The sequence below is a fragment of the Mustela putorius genome, unplaced genomic scaffold, assembly GCF_011764305.1.
Source record: "Mustela putorius furo isolate JIRA1106 unplaced genomic scaffold, ASM1176430v1.1 tig00003899_pilon_pilon_pilon, whole genome shotgun sequence".
Classification (NCBI taxonomy): domain Eukaryota; kingdom Metazoa; phylum Chordata; class Mammalia; order Carnivora; family Mustelidae; genus Mustela; species Mustela putorius.
Genome location: NW_025422048.1, coordinates 19,949,087 through 19,968,854, shown reverse-complemented (window position 1 = coordinate 19,968,854; position 19,768 = coordinate 19,949,087). Strand labels below are relative to the sequence as shown.

General features: G+C 40.6%; 1 protein-coding gene across 2 annotated transcripts in view; it reads right to left on the bottom strand.

Moving 5' to 3' along the window:
- The window catches only part of AIFM1 (apoptosis inducing factor mitochondria associated 1), a 32,958-nt gene extending 15,665 nt beyond the window's left edge, over window positions 1-17,293 (bottom strand). Inside the window, exons 1-6 of one of the 2 annotated variants that reach the window (XM_045068064.1) lie at window positions 17,034-17,293; window positions 10,584-10,726; window positions 3,698-3,797; window positions 2,445-2,569; window positions 2,189-2,319; window positions 652-742 (exon numbers count right to left, since the gene is read on the bottom strand). In XM_045068064.1, coding sequence (XP_044923999.1) covers window positions 652-742; window positions 2,189-2,319; window positions 2,445-2,569; window positions 3,698-3,797; window positions 10,584-10,726; window positions 17,034-17,139 — 696 coding nt within the window. In that variant the 5' untranslated portion in view covers window positions 17,140-17,293. The remainder of the gene's footprint in view (window positions 1-651; window positions 743-2,188; window positions 2,320-2,444; window positions 2,570-3,697; window positions 3,798-10,583; window positions 10,727-17,033) is intronic. The other variant, XM_045068063.1, reaches the window with a different exon arrangement.
- Between the last annotated feature and the right edge of the window lie 2,475 nt (window positions 17,294-19,768).

The following is a 19,768-nucleotide window of genomic DNA, read 5'->3' as shown; positions in this document are numbered from 1 at the left end:
ATGCCTAGCAAAGGTCAATTCCTCTACTTGTGCTCTGGATCCCATCTACTCTGGACTTTGCTCCTTCTGATAACCCTTCCCTCTCCACTGGAACGCCGCCATTGGTTTACAAATACACACTAGCACCTCCCATTAACAAAAATGAAACACACCACAGCAAAACAAAACCCACCTTGGACCCCACAAATGCCCTCCAGTCACTGCCCCCATTACTCGGGCATTCACTTTTGTAAAGTCTAACGGTATTTCCCGTGTTGACATAATGCCTAAATTATTTTACTACCCTGAATAATATACCGCTGTCAATCTCTTGTCATCAATAATCCCAAAGAAATGTTAGTGTGGAAAACAGGAAGACAAAGGAAGGGCAGAGGAGCAAATCTGGAGAAGGAACAGGTTCAGAGTCAATGATCTCAGTAGTTTGACTTCTCTGGGAAAGTTTAGTTGACATGCTACTCTAGGCTTTGAGATTAGTGCTTCCCCCAGGAAGAAATAATAAGCAGTGAAGACAGGCGAGAACAAATCTAAAAGGACTCGATCCTTCTTTAATGAACTACAGTGGCAGGACAGACACAAATGGCAATGGGAATACAAGTCTCCATTCTTGGGGCCCACATGGAGTTGGACAAGGGGCACGGCTTACTAGCTCACCTTCTTCCCAGTGAGGACAGCCACACCACCATTCTCAATATGAGGCAGATCCTGAGCAGAGACATAGAAAGAAGGTGGCTGGAAATATATGCTGTACAGAGAAGAAGGAGAAAATACCATAAACACCTGGAACTGCCATCAACTTCTCCCATAGCTCTAGTAAAGTTGTTTCAATCATGAAAACCTTTAGAAACATTTTGCAGAGTAAGTTTTCAAGCCCACTAAATCTTGGTCATGACTTATTTACACAGAGGTATTTTAGACTAGTGGTTCTCACCTGGGGGCAATTTGGCAATGTCTAGAGATACTTCTGACTGTAACAGCTTAGGGGGGAGGGAGTCTTCTGGTATCTAGTGGGTAGAGGCCAAGGATGCTATTAAACATCCTACAATGCACAGAACAGCCCCCACAACAAAGAATTATCCAGCCCTAAATGCTGATAGCACCAAGTTTGAGAAACCCTGCTCTGGATTTAGGTTCAAAATTAGAACAGGAAAGGGCGCCTGGGTGGCTCAGCTGGTTGAGTGTCTGACTACTGATTTTGGCTCAGGTCATGATCTCAGAGTCATGAGATCAAGCCTTGTGTCAGGCTCTGTGCTCAGCATAGAGTCTGCTTGAGATTCTCTCTCTCCCCCTGCCCCTCTGTCCACTGCACACTCTCTTTCTCTTAAATAAATCTGAAAGAAAATAACAAACCCCCACCCCAAATTAGAACAAGAACACCACCCAGGGAGCTGGTATTCACACATCCACCTAAATGGGTTGTTCAGAATGGTGCTGGTCGAAGGACAGCTAGGTCTAGCTCCTGAGAGGGCTTTGCCTCAAAGAGCACACATTAGCTGTGAGATACTAATTAAGGGATGGCTAACGTAATTGACAGTACGCACCCTGCTTGAGAACAGAACATGATAATGGGGATGAGGGAGGTGGGTAGATCTGTAAAACTCAGTCTAGTAACAAAGAGGTCACTAGTAAGAAAAAAACTGGAACCCAAAAACATGGTACTGGAATCAAGAGATCCATGGAGTTCTATAGAGGGAGAAGGTTTCTGGACCCATCTTTCCAAGTCTTTCAGGCAAACATTTTAATAAAGAGGCTCTTCCCAACGGTGTTCCCACACTCTAGTACCACAATTCTGCATGCCTGCTAGGGTGTCAAGGAAAATGCCAGAGAACAGTGTCTTGTCTTTTGCTTTTACTGGAGACGCCTCAGCAAGTGTAACGTAAGGAAGTGACAACACAGCCAAGCTGATCTTCATGGCAGAAGTCTAGAAGAAAGGTCCTGGAAATAGGCGCACTAGTCCTGCAGAAGCCAACCTTACAGCTGCACTTGTTGGCAGATCAGGTAACAGGATCCAGGACGCCTGCCACGGGAGCCTGCTGCCTCTACGCTGTGCCCAGTGTGCACCACAGCGGACTCCAGTGTGCAGCCGAGGCAGCTCTCCTATGCACCAGACGTGGTCTGTGCAGACTCCTGACCAATGCCCTGTGCTTTGTTCAAGTTGCCGGTCAGGCCCATTTTACAGAAGTGAACGCACCTTCTCTCTTTTCCATTCCACTGTCTGAATCGCAGCGTCTTTGTGACATTCGGATCATCTGAAAACCACAGTTCTTTTGAAAGAGGAGGTCGCATGTATGGCAGCTCAGGATCTTCAGACACAATCAGGACCTTTGGACAGAAAATAATGATACTCATCACAGCCAAGTCATTTAAGAGGCGGATGTCAAAGTGCTGCCCCTGGCTAAGTGCTAGCAGACTACCCTCCGTGCCAAGCAGAAGAGTGTGTGCCTTACCCTGGCCCCAGGATCCCGGGCCCGGATGGATCTGGCTGCAGCAAAAGCAGCGGTGCCTCCCCCGATAAGCAGGAATGGAACGTGACTTGGTACCCTGACTTGAGGAACTGGTTCTCCTTCTGGAGCTGTAAGCAACACACCAGACAGGATGAATTTTCTGAAAATCTCAGATGACTCCTTGCCACTATTTAGTTTATTTATTTATTTAGTCATCTCTACACCCCACATGGGGCTTCAACTCCTGACCCCAAGATCAAGAGTCACAGGCTCCTCCAACTGAGCCAGTCAGCCAGGCGCTTCTCCTTGCCACTGTTAAGAAAAAAAAAAAATCACCTTGCACTTGTTTCAATCCTACACACAGAGGTAGCAAACACTGTACCTACATTAATCTTGACAAACTTCACAGCAGCCTGATAGGACAAGAAAAGCAAGTATCTTTTTCATTTTGTAAGTGAAAAATACCCCCCAAAGAGGCGAATGATTTGGCCAACATCATTCATCCATTATTATGTCTGTAAGAACTAGAACCTAGCTTAAATGTCTAGCTATTTCTAAAATACATTGGAAAGCATGTATCAGAAAGTTTCTCCTCTTCCCATTAACTTCCTAATGACCAATAGGAAAATATCAACTTCAGTTTCACCTTTTGTTAGCAGTAAAGGGGGGGAAACCCAGCAGGTCAATTGGGGATTATTATACAATGTTTAAGAAAAAGGACGTGTTTTGAAGAAAGCAACATACATAAATCACCTGCACAGAGTTGTGGGCCTTATTAAGGGATTAAAACATTCCTCTCTGAAAAATCAAGCCAGTTATGGGGATAGAAGTGACGGCTAGTGCTATATTGTTAGGAAAACAAATATATCTTTAACAACTTGAAAACTCCAAAGACTCTAAAGGGGAAAAAAACAGACCAAAAGAATTTTCTCATTGCAAAAAAAAAGGGCCTTTATGTCTTTTCCAATAACTTTCCTCATCAATCTTGTCTTCTGAGTTTAAAACTTGCCTTTTAAGAGTCTAATATATATATATTTTTAAAAAACCAACCAATCCCAATCTTCATTAGGGACTATTCTCAAACTCAAATTCCAGTCAAATACCTTAACAAATTGCTCCCAGGTCTGGGGTAATTCCACAGTTTCTGGAAACTTACAATCTCACAGTGTCGTCATGTCTGTAAGACATATGTAAAGCACAGCACCCAAACTGTTTTTAACTTGCCCTTCATATATTGAGTCTCAAATAGCACTCACCAGGTGATGTGGCCCTTTTCTGTTTCTCTTCTGGTGTCAGTCCCAACCCTGACATTCTTTCATCGTATCTTTTTTGATCATCTTTTATAGTCCTGTAGGCCTGCAGATCCAAACATGGAGAAAATGTCATCATAAATCTAGCTTATACCATAAGTAATATCATTATCTTTTAATTAAATGAGAAGCTTTTGTCTACATGAAGTAAGTTCTATGTTAAAATTATTTTCTTAAGAAAAAAATAGTGGGTATGTACACACTTGGTCTAGAAAGAACATAGGCATGCAGAAGAAAAGGCTCCAGCTTCAAATTTCCTTAGGAGCTATGTAAAGAATTTTCCTAATATTTAAGTCTGAAGGTACAGCTAACGAAAAAAGGAAAATCAACAAAGGTACATTCATGAATACCTGAATGACTTTCTTCCCCTCTTAAACAGTCTTTACCATCTTTTTTTAATCCTGTTTTTAAGAAAATTATTTTATACTAGAAGGATAAAGGGATAAACTTTATTATTTTTAAAGGTTTTATTTATTTATTTTTGAGAGAGAGAGAGATAGCATGAGCAGGGTTGGGGGGAGTGGCAGAGGGGGAGGGAGAAGCAGACTCCCTGCTGAGCAGGGAGCCCAATGTGGGGCTCAGTTCCAGAACCCCGAGATCATGACCTGCACTGAAGTCAAAGATTTGACCGACTGAGCCATCCAGGAGCCCCAGGGTTAAATTTTGTAAAAGGGGTTTTGGACTATGGTGGATACTAGCTGTGAGACCAAGTTGTACAGTTCTGGGACATTATATGTTCTTGGTAGACGTCCCAAGTTTTGCTGGCGACTCTGCTTATGCCCTGAAACATGACGCCCGCGCCCGTTTCCTAGTCTGACAGAGTAACTCATCTTTCCCTCAATGGTCTATCCTGCTTTTGACACTTAGATATTTGCCAAGAGTCAAACACCTTGCTTAATCACCTATTTCAAATCTGTGTCTTCCCTAGCTGTTCAACTTGAAGAAGGGTCTATTAGCATTAGGACTATTTTTATTTAACATACAGTGTTTGAGTTTATTGGAGATTTTAAAAAGAGCAGGCAAGAATGACTTGTTTTAATTACTTCTGCTCTTTTGTACCCCAAAGGCTCAACAAGATGAAAATTTAAGTAACTGATGTTAACTGAAATCACAGGTCATTAACTAATTGGAGGAGAAAGTAAGGACATCAGAAGTGTCACAAAACATGTCTGAAGAATATTTTTTTAAAGATTTCATTTATTATTTATTTGACAGAGAGGGAGCTAACGCAAGCAGGGGGAGAGGCAGAAGGAGAGGGAGAAGCAGGCTCCTCACGGAGCAGGAACCCTGACGTGGGGCTCAATCCCAGGACCCTGGGACCATGACCTGAATCAGAGGCAGACGTTTACCTGACTGAGCCACCTAGGCACCCCTGAAGAATATTTCTATGAGCCCTTTACAGAGCAGCACATTAAGCAGTGGGCTGTAATGAGAAAACTGGACCCTAAGACATGGACTTAACAGTATTCAGCCTGGAAATAGCTAACATATGGTATGAATGGGTTAGAAAATTAAGTACAGTATATTGAAAGTGAATGGCTATTCAGTGAATTCACCACTAAATTCATCACATTAATAAACTGAATTCAACTGACATCAATTTCAGGAAAAAAGTTTTTACCTTGCCATCAGATACTATACACGACTCCAGTATTTACCCACACCTTTTAAAAAAATTCTTTTAAGAAAGGGAATTTTACCTAAAAAGATGGCTTAAGCTAATCAACATGAGTGAACAGAGAAATAAACTGGGGTCATGTTCAGATGGAGAGAGATATAAAAAAATCTAGATCCCTCGATTTATCTAGAGATAATCTAGATCTCCATCTCTAGAGAGAGATCAAAAAAACTAGACCCAAGAGCTTCACATGTGAGTAGAGCAGATGTATATGTATATGTATGTATGTGTATAGACACACACACCAAATATCTTGAGGTTTAATGGAGAAAGGACAAAAATGAGGGTTGTCATATATTTATATACATATATGTTTATATATCTAGTTTTTAAGTAAATATTCTGATATAAAAATGTTTATAGACATACTAAAAAGTTACTTTTCCCCCAAGTGTTACTGTATTCCAAGTCTGCACAGATTTTGAATTAGTGGTATGAATACATGTCAGATTAAGAAAAACTACAAATCTGTGAAAAATATCACTGGAGACAACTTTTCTAAACAGAGTAATATGGTGGTGTTTATTTGCCTTGAAGAAATCTGAAAGGAAAAAAGTCATTTAATGAGGCAATGTGATTTTTACCAGTTGAACAACCAGTTGAACAAGTTGGGCAAAGGGTCCCAATACTAAATCTCATTAAATAGTCTAAAGGTCTCAGTGGGTTAAAGCCTCTGACTTTGGCTCAGGTCATGATCCCAGCATCGGCATCCTGGGATCGAGCCCCGCATTGGGCTCTCTGCTCAGCAGGGAGCCTGCTTCCCCCTCTCTCTGCCTGCCTCTATGCCCAGTTGTGATCTCTGTCTGTCAAATAAATAAATAAAATCTTTAAAAAAATAGTCTAAAGGCCACTTAGGCTCTGCTCACTGGACAAATAATAGGACTGAGATCAGATCTGTCTACAATCCTAGAGAAAGTCACAAGCAAGATGAGGAGGAATGCCCACATCCACACTAATCAGGAGCTCCTATTTGCAGCCTAAGCCAAAGAAGTGCTGCTCAGATTAGTGCTTTTCAAATTGAGGTTGCAACCCATTAGGGACTGTACAATCAATTAAGTAAGGCTATAATCAGCATTAAAAAACACGAATGAGGGGCGCCTGGATGGCTCAGTGGGTTGGGGCCTCTGCCTTCAGCTCAGGTCATGATCTCAGGGTCCTGTGATGGAGCCCCACATCGGGCTCTCTGCTCAGCAGGGAGCCTGCTTCCTCCTCCTCTCTCTCTGCCTGCCTCTCTGCCTACTTGTGATCTGTCAAATAAATAAATAAAATCTATAAAAAAACACGAATAAAACTATCAAAGTATATCACACCTACTATGTTATTTTTGAATTTTGAGTTTTATGTATTTATAGTTATTTAACGGGTTGCCAGATAAAACATAATTTTCTGTGAACTATGGTGAAAAACATAAAAACCACTCATTTGAAGTACAGACCACAGGGGCGTATGGGTGGCTCAGTTGGTTAAGGGTCTGCCTTTGGCTCAGGTCATGATCCAGAGTCCTGTGTCCCACTCCCTGCTGAGTGGGGAGTCTGCTTCTCCCTCTCCCCTCCCCCCAACTTGCATTATCTCTCCCTCTCTCTCTCAAATAAGTAAATAAAAATCTAGGGGCACCTGGGTGGCTCAGTTACTTAAATGTCTGCCTTTGGCTCAGGTCATGATCCCAGGGTTCTGGGATGGAGTCCCACGCTGGGATTCCTCCTCAGTGGGGAGTCTGCTTGTCCCTCTCCCTCTGCTCCTAACCCCGCTTGTGCTCTCTCTCACTCACTCTCTTTCAAATAAACAAATAAAGTCTTAAAAAAAAGTCTTAAAAAAAAGTACAGACCCGGAGCAAACATTTCAGAAAAATTTCCCTTGTTCCTTAGTTCTGCTCTCGTAGTTTTGGAGGGTTGGGGATGGCCGTGGTGGTAAAGAGCTCCCAACTCAGGAGTCACTAAAGTAGTATTTGTACTCAAATTAGGACCACCTCCTCATGTGAGAGAGAAAGGTTATGAAGGAACACCACTGTGAACTGAATGTCTGTGTCCCCCTCCAATTCACAGGTCGAAGTCCTAAGTCCCAATGTGATGGTATCTACAGATGGGGCATTAGGGAGGTGATAAAAGTTAAATAAGTAGAGGGCTTAATCCGATAGGGCTGGTGCCCTTATAAGAATATGAGACTCCGGGGTACCTGGGTGGCTCAGTGGGCTAAGCCTCTGCCTTTGGCTCACGTCATGATCTCAGGGTCCTGGGATCGAACCCGCATTGGGCTCTCTGCTCAGCAGGGAGCCTGCTTCCCCCCCACTCTTCACCTGCCTCTCTGCCTACTTGTGATCTCTCTCTGTCAAATAAATTTTAAAAAATTAAAAAAAAAAAAGAATAAGAGACTCCAGAGCTCATGCTCACCCTCTTTCTCTCTTTCCTGTGTGAGGAAATAGGAGAAGGTGGTCAAGCCAGGGAGAGAGCTCCTACCAGAACCTGACCATGCTGGCAGCCTGATCTTGGACTTCCAAGTGTCCAGAGTGTGAGAAAATACATTTCTGTTGTTTAAGCCACCCAATCTGTGCTATTTTGTTATGGCAGTCAGAGCAGGCTAACAAACACTAAATAGCTTAGAGCCACATCTCATCAAATCTGAACTCCACAGCTTTAACGGTTCTTGTGAGACTACGACCAATTTCAGAGGATTAAAAACCTAAGCTACCTCAGACCACATTTGAAATGACTTAAAACCCAATATAAAACTTTACAGAATAGTTCAGTAACAGCTGTAGGTAGACAAAAGCTTATCATTTAACCTGAAACCACTATAATCTAGTAGCTTTACTATTACCAGTGTTGGATAAACACAGAGGGCAAGGAGGCATTTAAGTGAATGACTTGAGAGGAACTTGTGCTTCGTAGATATTTCCAAGGCAGAAGAAAGCAACAGTGACTTGTGGCCCTGTCTTGTGGCCTGGCATCAAGAGATTTGCCTGGCCAGCTCTGTGAAGGCCATCCAACTCTGGTACAGCAACATAAACCAGAGGTTTAATAGGTTTCAGCTGTTACAAACGTATCAGATGCAAACACTTTACATCTATTTTTGAATGAATGAGGTGGAACTGATGGCAAAAGTTGAGAGCTAGGAAATGGAAGCGGTAAGGCTCGGAGGGTAGTATCTAAATTATGAATGAGAGGCATTTACCAAAGCAATCTACATGAATGTGTTAGCTTGTACCACTTCAGCCACTAGTTTGACCAAATTAGAGATTACAAAAGGGACACTGCCAAATGAATTTACTTTGAAACAGAGGCTGGGGGTGGGTGGGGAGAATACTGCATTCTGTGGCTTTTTGGACCTCCTCAGAAGCATTCAATAAAATGCCTTTTCACAATAAAAGCAGGTTTGGTTGTTTCTGACAAAACACAAAAATGACATTTTACCTAAAAGGATCCAAAATGGATGGTATTCAGGTTACTTTTATTTGTTTATTTGACATTTACTCTTTGAGACTATCTTGTTAGGTATGCAGCACTAAAGCACAATATAATTTAGCATCTTAAAAAGACTTATGAACTCGGTAAAAGTTTCAAAGGAAGGGTTAATGATGAGGTTTTAAAAATAATCATTAAATGTATGGCTTTACATATAGCTGTTAGGACTTCCAACAGTTTGAAAGATGAGGTTTGAGGGCTTCCTAGTGACTGACAATGTCCCTTTAATAAATACTTAGAAAGCACATGCTGTGAATATTTCATTGTATTCTAATGGATCAAGTTTTCATTAGTGCCATGGTCTCACCCACCCTACCCCGAAATATATTTTAGTGTAAGCATCTTACATAATAAACTCCTGCCCCAGTGACTGTTGCTCCTACAATTAAGAAGTATACTAGGCTGCTGCCATCTTTCACAGAAGCACCTGTAGACGCTAGTGATCTAGAAGGGGATCCTAGATGATGACACTGCACAACTGTAGGTAAAGATAGGCCAAGAAAGAAACAAAAGGAAATAGAAAAAGCACTAAGTATTAATGAAGAAACATTCAACACAAAGGCAGGGAAGCATTTTTGGTTACCCTGTGCTACAAAAGAAAAAAGTGCTGCTCCAGGACTGCAGGAGGATGTGTACTTCCCCAGAGTCTGTTAGTGGCCAGAGCTCACCTGCTTACTCTGGGCTGATTCACAACTGGCAAAAACTGTCTCTTTGTGCATTTGGGAGTCAGGTGAGGGAATGACAATCTACGTAACTTCAAGTCGTTTTCACCTCCCTGTTTTATAACCTAGTGACCAAGGAACGAGATAATTTCACCATCTTACCAATGTGGAAAGAACTAAAATTATAATGGTATCTAACCACTTGCTCTTGGGGAGTGAAACAAACAGCTTCCTTCAATCAAGGGTGTTATTAGCTGTTATCTAAGTTGGTTCACTCAACCTTACATGCTCCAACTTTAGACTGACCTGCTTAGTCACAGTAAACCCTGCTAAGTTAAAAAAAAAAAAAGAAAGAAAGAAAAGAGCACCACAGAGTAATTCCTCTGTGACCAACTAAGCTGCTCAGAGTTCATTTAAGGAGATATAACTGTGTTATTATTACATAGCATTTAAAACCGTATTTCTCACCTCACACAGATTCCATTCTAAAATTGGAGATACTAGGCCAAATTCTATAATTTAGTCTTTGGGTGAGATTCTTTGGGTGAGATTCAGGGATAGCTTTTCTTTTAGGAAGACTTAATATTTTGGACTGAAAGCTGTTGTTATTGTTGTTTAATATCTATCCCAAGCTGAGGAAAAAATAAAATATTTAATGAATGGGACGAAATCAAATATTGTGCTAAGGAGCTGCAGTGAATTCTCACCTATTCACAGGTTAGTATGTCATATCCAAGAGAAAAAGGTACAATTTTGTGGATTAGTCAAATCTAAGAAAACACAGTGGCTTTCAAGTAATGAGTAAAAAGACAAGTGAAAAGAGCAAAGCTAACCAACAGGAGATTAAATTTCAGTCATTCCCAAATTGGCTCTCACAGGATTATTAGACAGTAGGCACTTTAAAGAAGGCTTTTGGAAATTTTTCCAAAAGGAGAAAGGGGAATTAGTTGCAGAAGTTTTAAAGCAGAGTAGTACAGAGTCTACTAATGGGAGCTGTTTGGCAGCTTCTTTACACAAGCCGCTTTTCTACTTACATATGCACCAGCTCCTATTGTTGATAAGCCCACAATAAGGACTAACACAGAATTATCGATTTTGCCCCCTGATGCACCAGAGCTAGCCATTTGTCTTGTCAGCTGGAGTTCTAGAGGAACATGCCATCGCTGGAACAAGTTGCCTAAGGAACACAATTTATTAAGACACACACACATACAAAAATAAAATAGTTAATACATGTTTATGACTAGAGGGCATTGCATTGTACACGTAAAGACTTACTGCCTAGGCTGCATGATTTTCACTTTTAAATGACTAAGAAAAAAAGTAATCAAAACTGTACAAATAACTGCAGATATCAGATTCCACACACTTTAATTGTTGGGAGTTTTTAATAGGAGTATAATTTAATGCGGCCCAGGGAGGAAATTCACAGCTTCCCAGAAAAGATAATGAAAAACAAATGGGCAGTTCATCAAAACACTTCTCTCTTCACATCCTCACCATAAATGAAGTAATCACAGAGAGATGGCTGAACAGCTACAAAAAGTTAACTACAGACCACCTGGGGGCATTATAATCACCATGTAAGGGGTAATTTAAAGAGCTGGCTCAAACCTTGCACAAAATAGTAAAACCCTGCAACACAACCTAACCAGGACACAGTTCAGTCTTTAATGAAAGCTAACGTATCCTGAAGACAGAAATGCTAAAGCACAAAATAAAAAAAAAAATTTAAGTGGATTTATCTTTTCCAATGAACTAAAGAATTTCTGATGATTAGAACAACTCTCACACATGGAAATGAAGGAAGGTCTCAGTACTACCTTCTCTGCTTATGATACTCCTCAAGTTGATTATGAATTAGAGCAGGGGTTTGCAAACTCTTTCTGTAGAGGAGCAGATAGTAAATATTTTCAGCTTTTCAGGCCATATGGTCTCTGCTGATGTTGTGCAAAAGCAGCCACAGACAATTTATAAATGAACGGGCATGGCTGTCTTCTAGTAAAACTTTATGGGCACCAAAATGTGGAGTTTAAATAATTTTCATGTGTCTCAAAAGTTATTTTTAATTTTTTTCACCCACTTAAAAAGTGTAAAAAACCAATCTTCGCTCAAGGGGCTTGCATACAAAAGCACGTGGGTTTGGCCTGTGGGCTGCAATTTGCCAATCCTGATAGAGGGCAGTGGTTCTAATACTTGAACATGTATCAGAACCCTCTGGAGTGTTTGTTAGAACACAGATGGCCAGACCCACCTCCAGAGTTTCTGAGTCAGGATATCTAGAATGGGGGCCCAAGAATTTGCATTTCTAACAGGTTCCCAGGTGATGCTTATCCTGCTTTGAGAACCAATGGTCTAGAGGTAGATTCCTGGTGTGACCAGGCATTAAAAGGTAAACAGAATAGGCAACAGAAGTAGCATTTCATATTAGAAATATGGAGCCTTCCCCCTTGCTTTCACAATTTCAGGGCACAGAAGAGTAAAAACAGGTCCAAACCAGGTCTGCAGTTTCTTACCTGAAATCCTTGGGAACATGGATATTCCAGAACTCAGAATTGTTTGGTTTTAAGTATATATATCAATCACACACATTAATGTCTCCATGAAAAATTTCAGAGTGGGATGAACAAAAGATTTTAAGGAGCCTTTCTGTCCAGTTTAGGTCAGGCTTCAGTGGCAAATGAGTTATAAAAACCTGATTTTTAGTTCTATTTTCATTTCTGAATTACAGAAAAGAGACTATAAACCTACACCCTTAGAAGTGAAAATGTATTTTTCTTTACTATTTTTATTTCTTACCTGCTTTAGAATCCTTCATCACCACATGAAAAAAAATGGTTTATATTTGGAAATAACAAGTCATGAAAATCAAAACGTGCAAGGATGGAGAAGCTTATCTTGATCTGGGCAAGCTTTTGATTTTCAGAAACCCATAAAATGATTAAGCACCAGAAGTAGAGACTGACAACTTTCAGAGCTTGGTAAATGAAACTGGGTAGAAAAAAATCCAACGTGGTTTAGTTCCATGAATTTAGTTGTGTTCTCCCATCTCTACCCCAAGTTTATTTACTGAAAATAAGTAGTTCAAAAAATTTCTAGAAGATCCTAAATCCAGATGCAACAACTTTGTTTTAATGTAATACTAGTATGTTTATTCTGGTTGTGCTCGCTTTTCACAGATAAAACTGAGTGGAGATTTGGGCGAGTTCAGCAATTTCTGCCTTGATTTATCAAAAAGAAAAAAAAAGACACTTAAAAGTACATTAATTTTTAAAAAAGTAAATTGGTTAACATTTAAACTACTGCCTGAAAAGAAATGTAATATACTATTATTAAGAAACCAAATTTTTGGGGGTTATGGACATTGGGGAGGGTAAGTGCTATGGTGAGTGCTGTGAAGTGTGTAAGCCTGATGATTCACAGACCTGTACCCCTGGGCCAAATAATACATTACATGTTAATTAAAAAATTAATTAAAAAAAAAGAAACGGAATTTTTACATACTTACCAAGTGACTTTAATTTTGTAAGAGGTGGTCAGTGTTACATGGATGTTTATAGTCCCTGCCTCCCGCCCCCAGTTTTCTTTTACACCTTTCCCCCATTGCTTCAAGATTCTAGAAAACTTCTTATCATGGTTAAACATGTCTTTTCACTTGTCTTGCTTAGGTGGGAAGCCAACTCACTCCTTGACTTCTCATTCTTTTAGATTCTCCTTTAGATTTTCCACAGTCAAGACCACACAGAGAGGTGGCACTTTCTTCCTCATGCTTGGGATTTAATTTTTTTTTTAATTTGACACATTTATATTATGATTGCCACTGCAGCAATAATTAGCACCTCTATCACATAATTATCATTTCTTTTTAGTGGCTGGAATAATTAAGATCTAGTCTCTTAGGAAGTCTGACTAATACAGTATTGCTGTCTATACTCACTATATTGCTCAAGGATTCAATTCTTGTTATCACTGTATTGAGTGCCTAACACATAGTAGGTGTTTGCTTGATAAGTATTTGTTGGACTAATTAAGGAAGGAAGGAAACAGAAATTCCTTCCAATTCTATGATAAGGACTGCACATTTGAAGAATTCTTTGCAAAGAAGTTTAATCAGGTCTCATTTATTTCAGGTTGCTTAACAATGAATTAGTAACCTCAAACACTAGTGACTAGCATTAGAATAGTACCTAAATTAGCAAGTTCATTTCTGTAGATTTCATAATCTCCTGCTTTTTTTTCATACTCCCAGAAAGCCTTTTCCAGAAATAACATCCACACAGTCGAGGCTCTTAGGATTCTCAAATAGTTAAGAGGTCCATGTGCTCTTCAGTCTTGTTTTCTGAATGTCAAACTGTTTTTGAGATGGATAAAACACAAAACAGGACAAGCCTACATGACCTGTCCACTGTAACTATGTGCCTCTATAAGGAATGTAGCAACTATATCCCTTTATCATCTCCCCAACTTTTCTTTAGCATCACCCTTGCTGTTATTTTAGATGAATCACTGTAGTAATAACTAGAGTGTAGTGTGAACCACTCTGAATAAAGGCACCAGAAGAAAAATGACTTAGATGACAAAAAGGCAATCTCACTGTGTTCTACAAAGTTAAGTCCTTCACAGTACTAGGGTTCAGCTACTAAGAATTTATCATGTGCCAGAGACTATCCAAAGCACTGAGGACACAAAAACAGGACCTAATCCTTGGTCTCAGGTAAGTATAGAAGGGGACAATGGCTGCCATTATTCTGAGTATCAGAAAATGGGCTTAATACAAATCACTAGAGACTCAAGGTTGCTCAATCTGTTTAAGCCTTAGAATTTTCTAAACTTGCCTGATCATAAGAATTACATCAAGGGCCTGTTAAAATAAAATTTCCCAGGGCTCTTTCCAGGACATTCTCATTCACTAGGTTTGGGGTCAGCTCTCTACTTGATTTACTGGGCCAGGTAACTTTTGGAAATATGATCTAGAAAAAAGTTACAATATGCAGCAACTCCCTTAAAATGTTAGGAAATGTCTAGAAAATACAACTTATTAACTGGATGCAGAAAAGGCTGACTTGCCACAGATTTTCTTCTGGAAAGCTTTGCCTCAGCAGAAAAAGTGGGGCTTCTAGGCTTCGGGAAAAAAGTGTCATTTGGCAGTTCCCAGGAGTCTGGATCCTTGCCCACGAGGAATCCAGTTTCCTTTTTAGGGAGGTGAGAAGTATTCTGAGTAGAGAAAAATGTTTAAACGTTTGACCCTCAGGTCAGGGGTCAGTGATCAGTTTGATCACATGGGCAGCACAATGTTTGGTAACCAAATAAAATACCACAGAACAGAAAATATCTATTACTTAACCTATTTGCTCCTCAGTGCCCAATGCAGACATAAAGTAGTCACTATCAATTGCCTTCAATCATTTCTGGAAAGAGGCAGAGCATCCAAATAAAGTAAGTAAACAAATAAGAACAATTAGGTTTTAAGGCAAAAGGCAGCGTATAATGAAAATGAATCTGACAATGCTGACAGATACGGATGAGATCGTTTCAAGGTGGGTGTCAAGTTTGCTAACATCCTGACAAAGAATTAGAGATGGGAGGAGAAAAAAGAGAAGGGGAACCGGCATATAAACAAAAAGCGCCTCTCCCTTATCTATGCAAAAACATATGGCAGTTGCTACAATGTGAAAAAGAAATTAGATTATAAGCAATTACTAATCAAGCTACAAAACAGGGTTAGTTCCTAAAAATAACAGAATCATTTCTTTTTGAATTGTAACCCCATCCCGCCCATTTCTAAAGGCCTATGATGTCCAAAGGACAAAGAATAAGTGTATGCAAAGAGATGGATGGGTTATGTCAAGAAGTCAAAATATATTCTACAGCAGACTGTCTTCAAGCAAAATCATGCAGTGGAAAAAACCATTTTGAGTCTGTATTTTTCAGTAGTTCTAATATCACCAACCACCTTCAAATATCTAATAAATCAAGATAACTTTAAAAATCCATACTTATTTACATAAGAACTTTTGGTTAGGCTTCAGAGCGCTGGTAAAAGTTGTGAGTTCTAATCAAAATAAGCACACAAAGTCTGAAAGGCTAGTATGGATGAAAATCTTCAGGTTACCTAAGTTTCTGTGTAAATTTCTATACAGCTTATATAGAGCACTATCATTTCAGTGCATTTCAATGCATAAAATCCATACAGATGACACCATAGATGGGATATTAATTTAAAAGCTAAGGCAGAGGTTTTTAAGTTCCAAGAACAATTTGTTTTAGGGTATGTCCTCAGATACATTAGGAAACGTCTTCTTGAGGCATAGCAACTGGAAAAACTGTTCAAATGCATATTTGCAGACCCTCAAAGGGAGTATTTTCCACATTTTATTTTTAAAGCACCCAGAAGGTGGTTCCACATTGGAAAGGCCTCAAGGATAACTTCTGACATTGCAAATGTGAATGTCCCCAGGTGGTCATTCAAAAATAGATTTAAAAAAAACCCAGCACCTCCTACAGGTGGATAATTCATTATCCCCACTAAGTTGTGCAGTTTGAAAATGAGCAAGCCCAACATATGCTCAAGATTAAGTTCATGGATATCTCATGCTCGATGGGCTAAAGGGGAGCTGGATGCATTCTTAACCTTTTGAGGTCAAAATTTAGGAAGCATGTAAAGTTGTGGCAAATGGATTAGGGACCCAGAAGACTGGCAAACTATCCTTTGCTCTACCTACTAACTAGGTATGTGACCTTGGGCAAATAATTTCACCTCTCTGTGTCTCCATTTTATTATCTATAAAGTGAGTGGGTTGAGCTTTACCACAAAATCCCTTCCAGCTCTAAAATCTGGTGCAACAACTTCACGGAGAGCAAATACAATGCATGCTGCAAACTGTTTCATTGAAGTATTAAAGACCACCAAAAATTACAAGGACCAGACGTTTCAGATTAATTCTGGGCCGACTCTCCTGGTGTCTGGCGCACAATCGACTGACTCCTTACTTGAATTGCACTGTTTCTCTTTTACAGGGCATTCAAACCTATGGATCTCATCTGGAGTTTGGGAAGCAGAACAGGTAATATACTCATTTACAGAAGGAACTAAAACATCGGGCTTAAATGCCGTGTTTCAAGTCTCGCAATCAGTAAACGACAAAGTCTACTTGACCTCATTGCTCTAAAAAGACAGACTGGAGGTGGCCGGGAGGTGATCTTGGACAATACGAGAAAGCCAACTGTTCTGTTACCCCTGAAGAGCAAACCCTACCAGGAAAAGGCCTCAAGTGGACTACTGGGTTCAAATCCCTTGAAGGTCAGGTCGGCACGGCTTGCGAAACTCATGGTCTGGATCCCGCCAATTCAGAATTCACGCGGCTGTGAGTGGGTTAAGTTTTTCCCGGGAAGGAGGCAGGGGGAAGGACTACGAGGCACAGGGAGCCTACGGAACCCAGGCCCTTGGTCTGCGAGGTTGGGGTTGCCCGGAATGGGTCAGTCACCTGGGAGCCGGTTCCGTTGCCTCGGGCCTCGGACGCACACTGTCCGCACCAAGGGTGCCAGCTTCTGCTTGAAAGCACCTGCTGCCAGGCTTCCACACCGGAACATTTCGGCAACCCGTACTCTGTACCACCTCCTTGCTTTTCTTCTCACGGACCGAACGACGGGTCAAACACCGTGGGCCCCAGCCCGTTCCACCCCCCAGCTCCCCTCACACGCACTCTACGCAGGCTCCTCCTTCCAGCTCCGGGAGGGCATTGGCCAGTTAAATTGGCCTGCTAGAGCAAGGGGAAGGGGAAGCGCGGCTGGAGGCCTAGTGCGCAGGCGTAATACTCAGCGCCGCATTGCGATTGGCTCTTACGGCGAGAGATTTGCGCCTGCGCCTGGCTGCCAGCTCGGTTGCAAAGACCGCGGCGGGAGGTGTTAGCAAGTTTCCACGGCTTGGTAGCAGTGCTTTCCGCTGAGTGAGTTTAGAAAGCTGTCCAAGGAGGGAGCCATGCGGCCTCTCTGCGTGGCGGTTGTGGCCGGTGCTGCCGCTGTGTCAAGGGCGGGAACTGATAATAACACCTTACAAAGCTTGGCCATAGTACCGCATTTTGTTCTCCTGTTTTAGGCTACTAGGTACTAAGCTTTCCGGATTCTCTGGCTATATTCCACTTCCATTCTTTCCATGAGGTCCAAGCCAGAACACCTGGCTTTCCAGATTTGGAATGCACTTCCGTCTTTTGCAAATTACTGGCACTTTCCCACCTAGCCCCTTTTTCTAGAAGTAATCATTCCTTGCTTTCTTTCCCCGTACCGTTTTTATATTGTGCAATTCTATTCCTCGATGCTGTATCAGGGGATGCGGTACTTTCTTACTATTATGGCTTCTGCGCATGAGAGCAAGGATGCTGGTAAATAGAATTTGTCCTTTGCAGAGAAATTCTAAGCAGGGCTTTTGAGTTGTGGGAGGAGTAGGGTGAGGGGCTGAGTGTAAATAGGTGTTCTGACTCTTCCAAATGTAAGATAAGTCGGAAATAAATGTTTTTACTCTTTTCAAAGCATAAACATAGGCCTTTTTCAAAGTTTGGGGTTACATATTCATTTAGCAGGTATTTAATGAGTTCTTGCCACTTGTACTATACTATGAAAGGGTCTTTGGGGCATGTGGAAAGTATAGGAAGTGGCTACTAGTTGGGGAGATGACACATATTAACATTTAAACAATACGGAGGGTTTCTTAAAGTGCCAGAGCAAGAGAAAGTGTATAGGATGGAGTAGCTAAGGAAAGACTTCTTGCAAGTGTTGCTTGACCTGTGTCTGGAGGGATGTATAGTAAAATTCAAATGGACAGTGGAGGAGGAGCAATGACATTTCAGATGGTGAACATATTGGGACCAAAGGTAATATTTTTAGTGGTTAAGCACCCCTTGACATTGGATCCAGTCTTGCCCAGGTTGAATCCTGGCTATTACCTGGGCAGGTCACTTAACTGTGCCTCACATTCCTCATCTACCAATCTCCTAGGGTTGTTATGAAAATTAAATGAGCTAATAATTGTCAAGTATTTTAGAGGAAGCACCATGCTGTTTAAAAGGCTTAGAGGTATAAAACAAAGAAGCCCCGGCACATTTTGGGGGGATAATGGCAGAGAATACATACTAGGAAGTAGTTAAGTACAAGTTAATATTCTGGGGCCAGAGCCGACCTGGCAAGAGAATTTGGTCCTAATCTTGTAGGTGATGAAGTTACTATTTTTTTTCTAGTGGAATAGGGATAGAGAATGAAATCACAAGACCTCATTTTAGGAAGTTCAACTCAGGAAACAGTCTTATTTGGGTGAAAAAGATCAGGGTTCTCTTAATGTTCAGAAGTGCAGGTAATGGGTGACTTTTTACCTAGGGCTGCTTTGGGGGATAAATATTGAAAACATCAATTTCACAATAAGGTAAAATTATTAATATTAATATATTAAAGGCCTCATGGACATTGATATTTCTTGCTATTTCTAAAAGCAATAACAACAATAAACGTGGAATACAAAATTAATCATATCTGTTGGTGAAAGAGGCTTTGGAAAACCCTGTCAAAATCATGATGATCAGGTGCCTATGAAAACGGCTGGGTATATTTGAAAGACAATTATTTAGTGATGCACAATTAACACAAAGAAAAGGTGCTGTATAGCACATTTATTTTTGCAATAGGTGCAATGAAGCACTTAAAAAATCTCTTTAAAAAAGCTCTTTAATAAAAAACTATAGTTCATCTCTTTTTTTGCAAGAACAATACACACACAACAAACTAACTCCAGAAATATAAGTGAAATGTCCCCAAAATCTCACCCCACAGAAGTAACAAGCTATTTTTATTATAAGGTCATGGTGCCATTTTGAGATACCATTACTTCCAGAAATCAGTGTTTCTACCTTAGAGCTATAATATAAACTCTCAGACTCAGTAACAAGTTTTTGCTGGAAGTGCACATCTGATTCACATCAAATGAGATTCAACAATCTCATGTGGATGTAACATTTTTGTATCTCTCAGAAAGTTAGCATTGATTCTGGCTATGAGTTGCCAAAGCTTCTTTCCATTCTGCCTAGTGGGTATGCCTAATTAATAGTTACCCCCCACCTTTTATAACTATTCTTCTGTAGATAATGATCACCAGGAGCATTACAAATACAGAGGAGAATGATGCAGCAAACTGTATTTAGATATCAGCCAATCAAAAAAATGAAATACTACACAA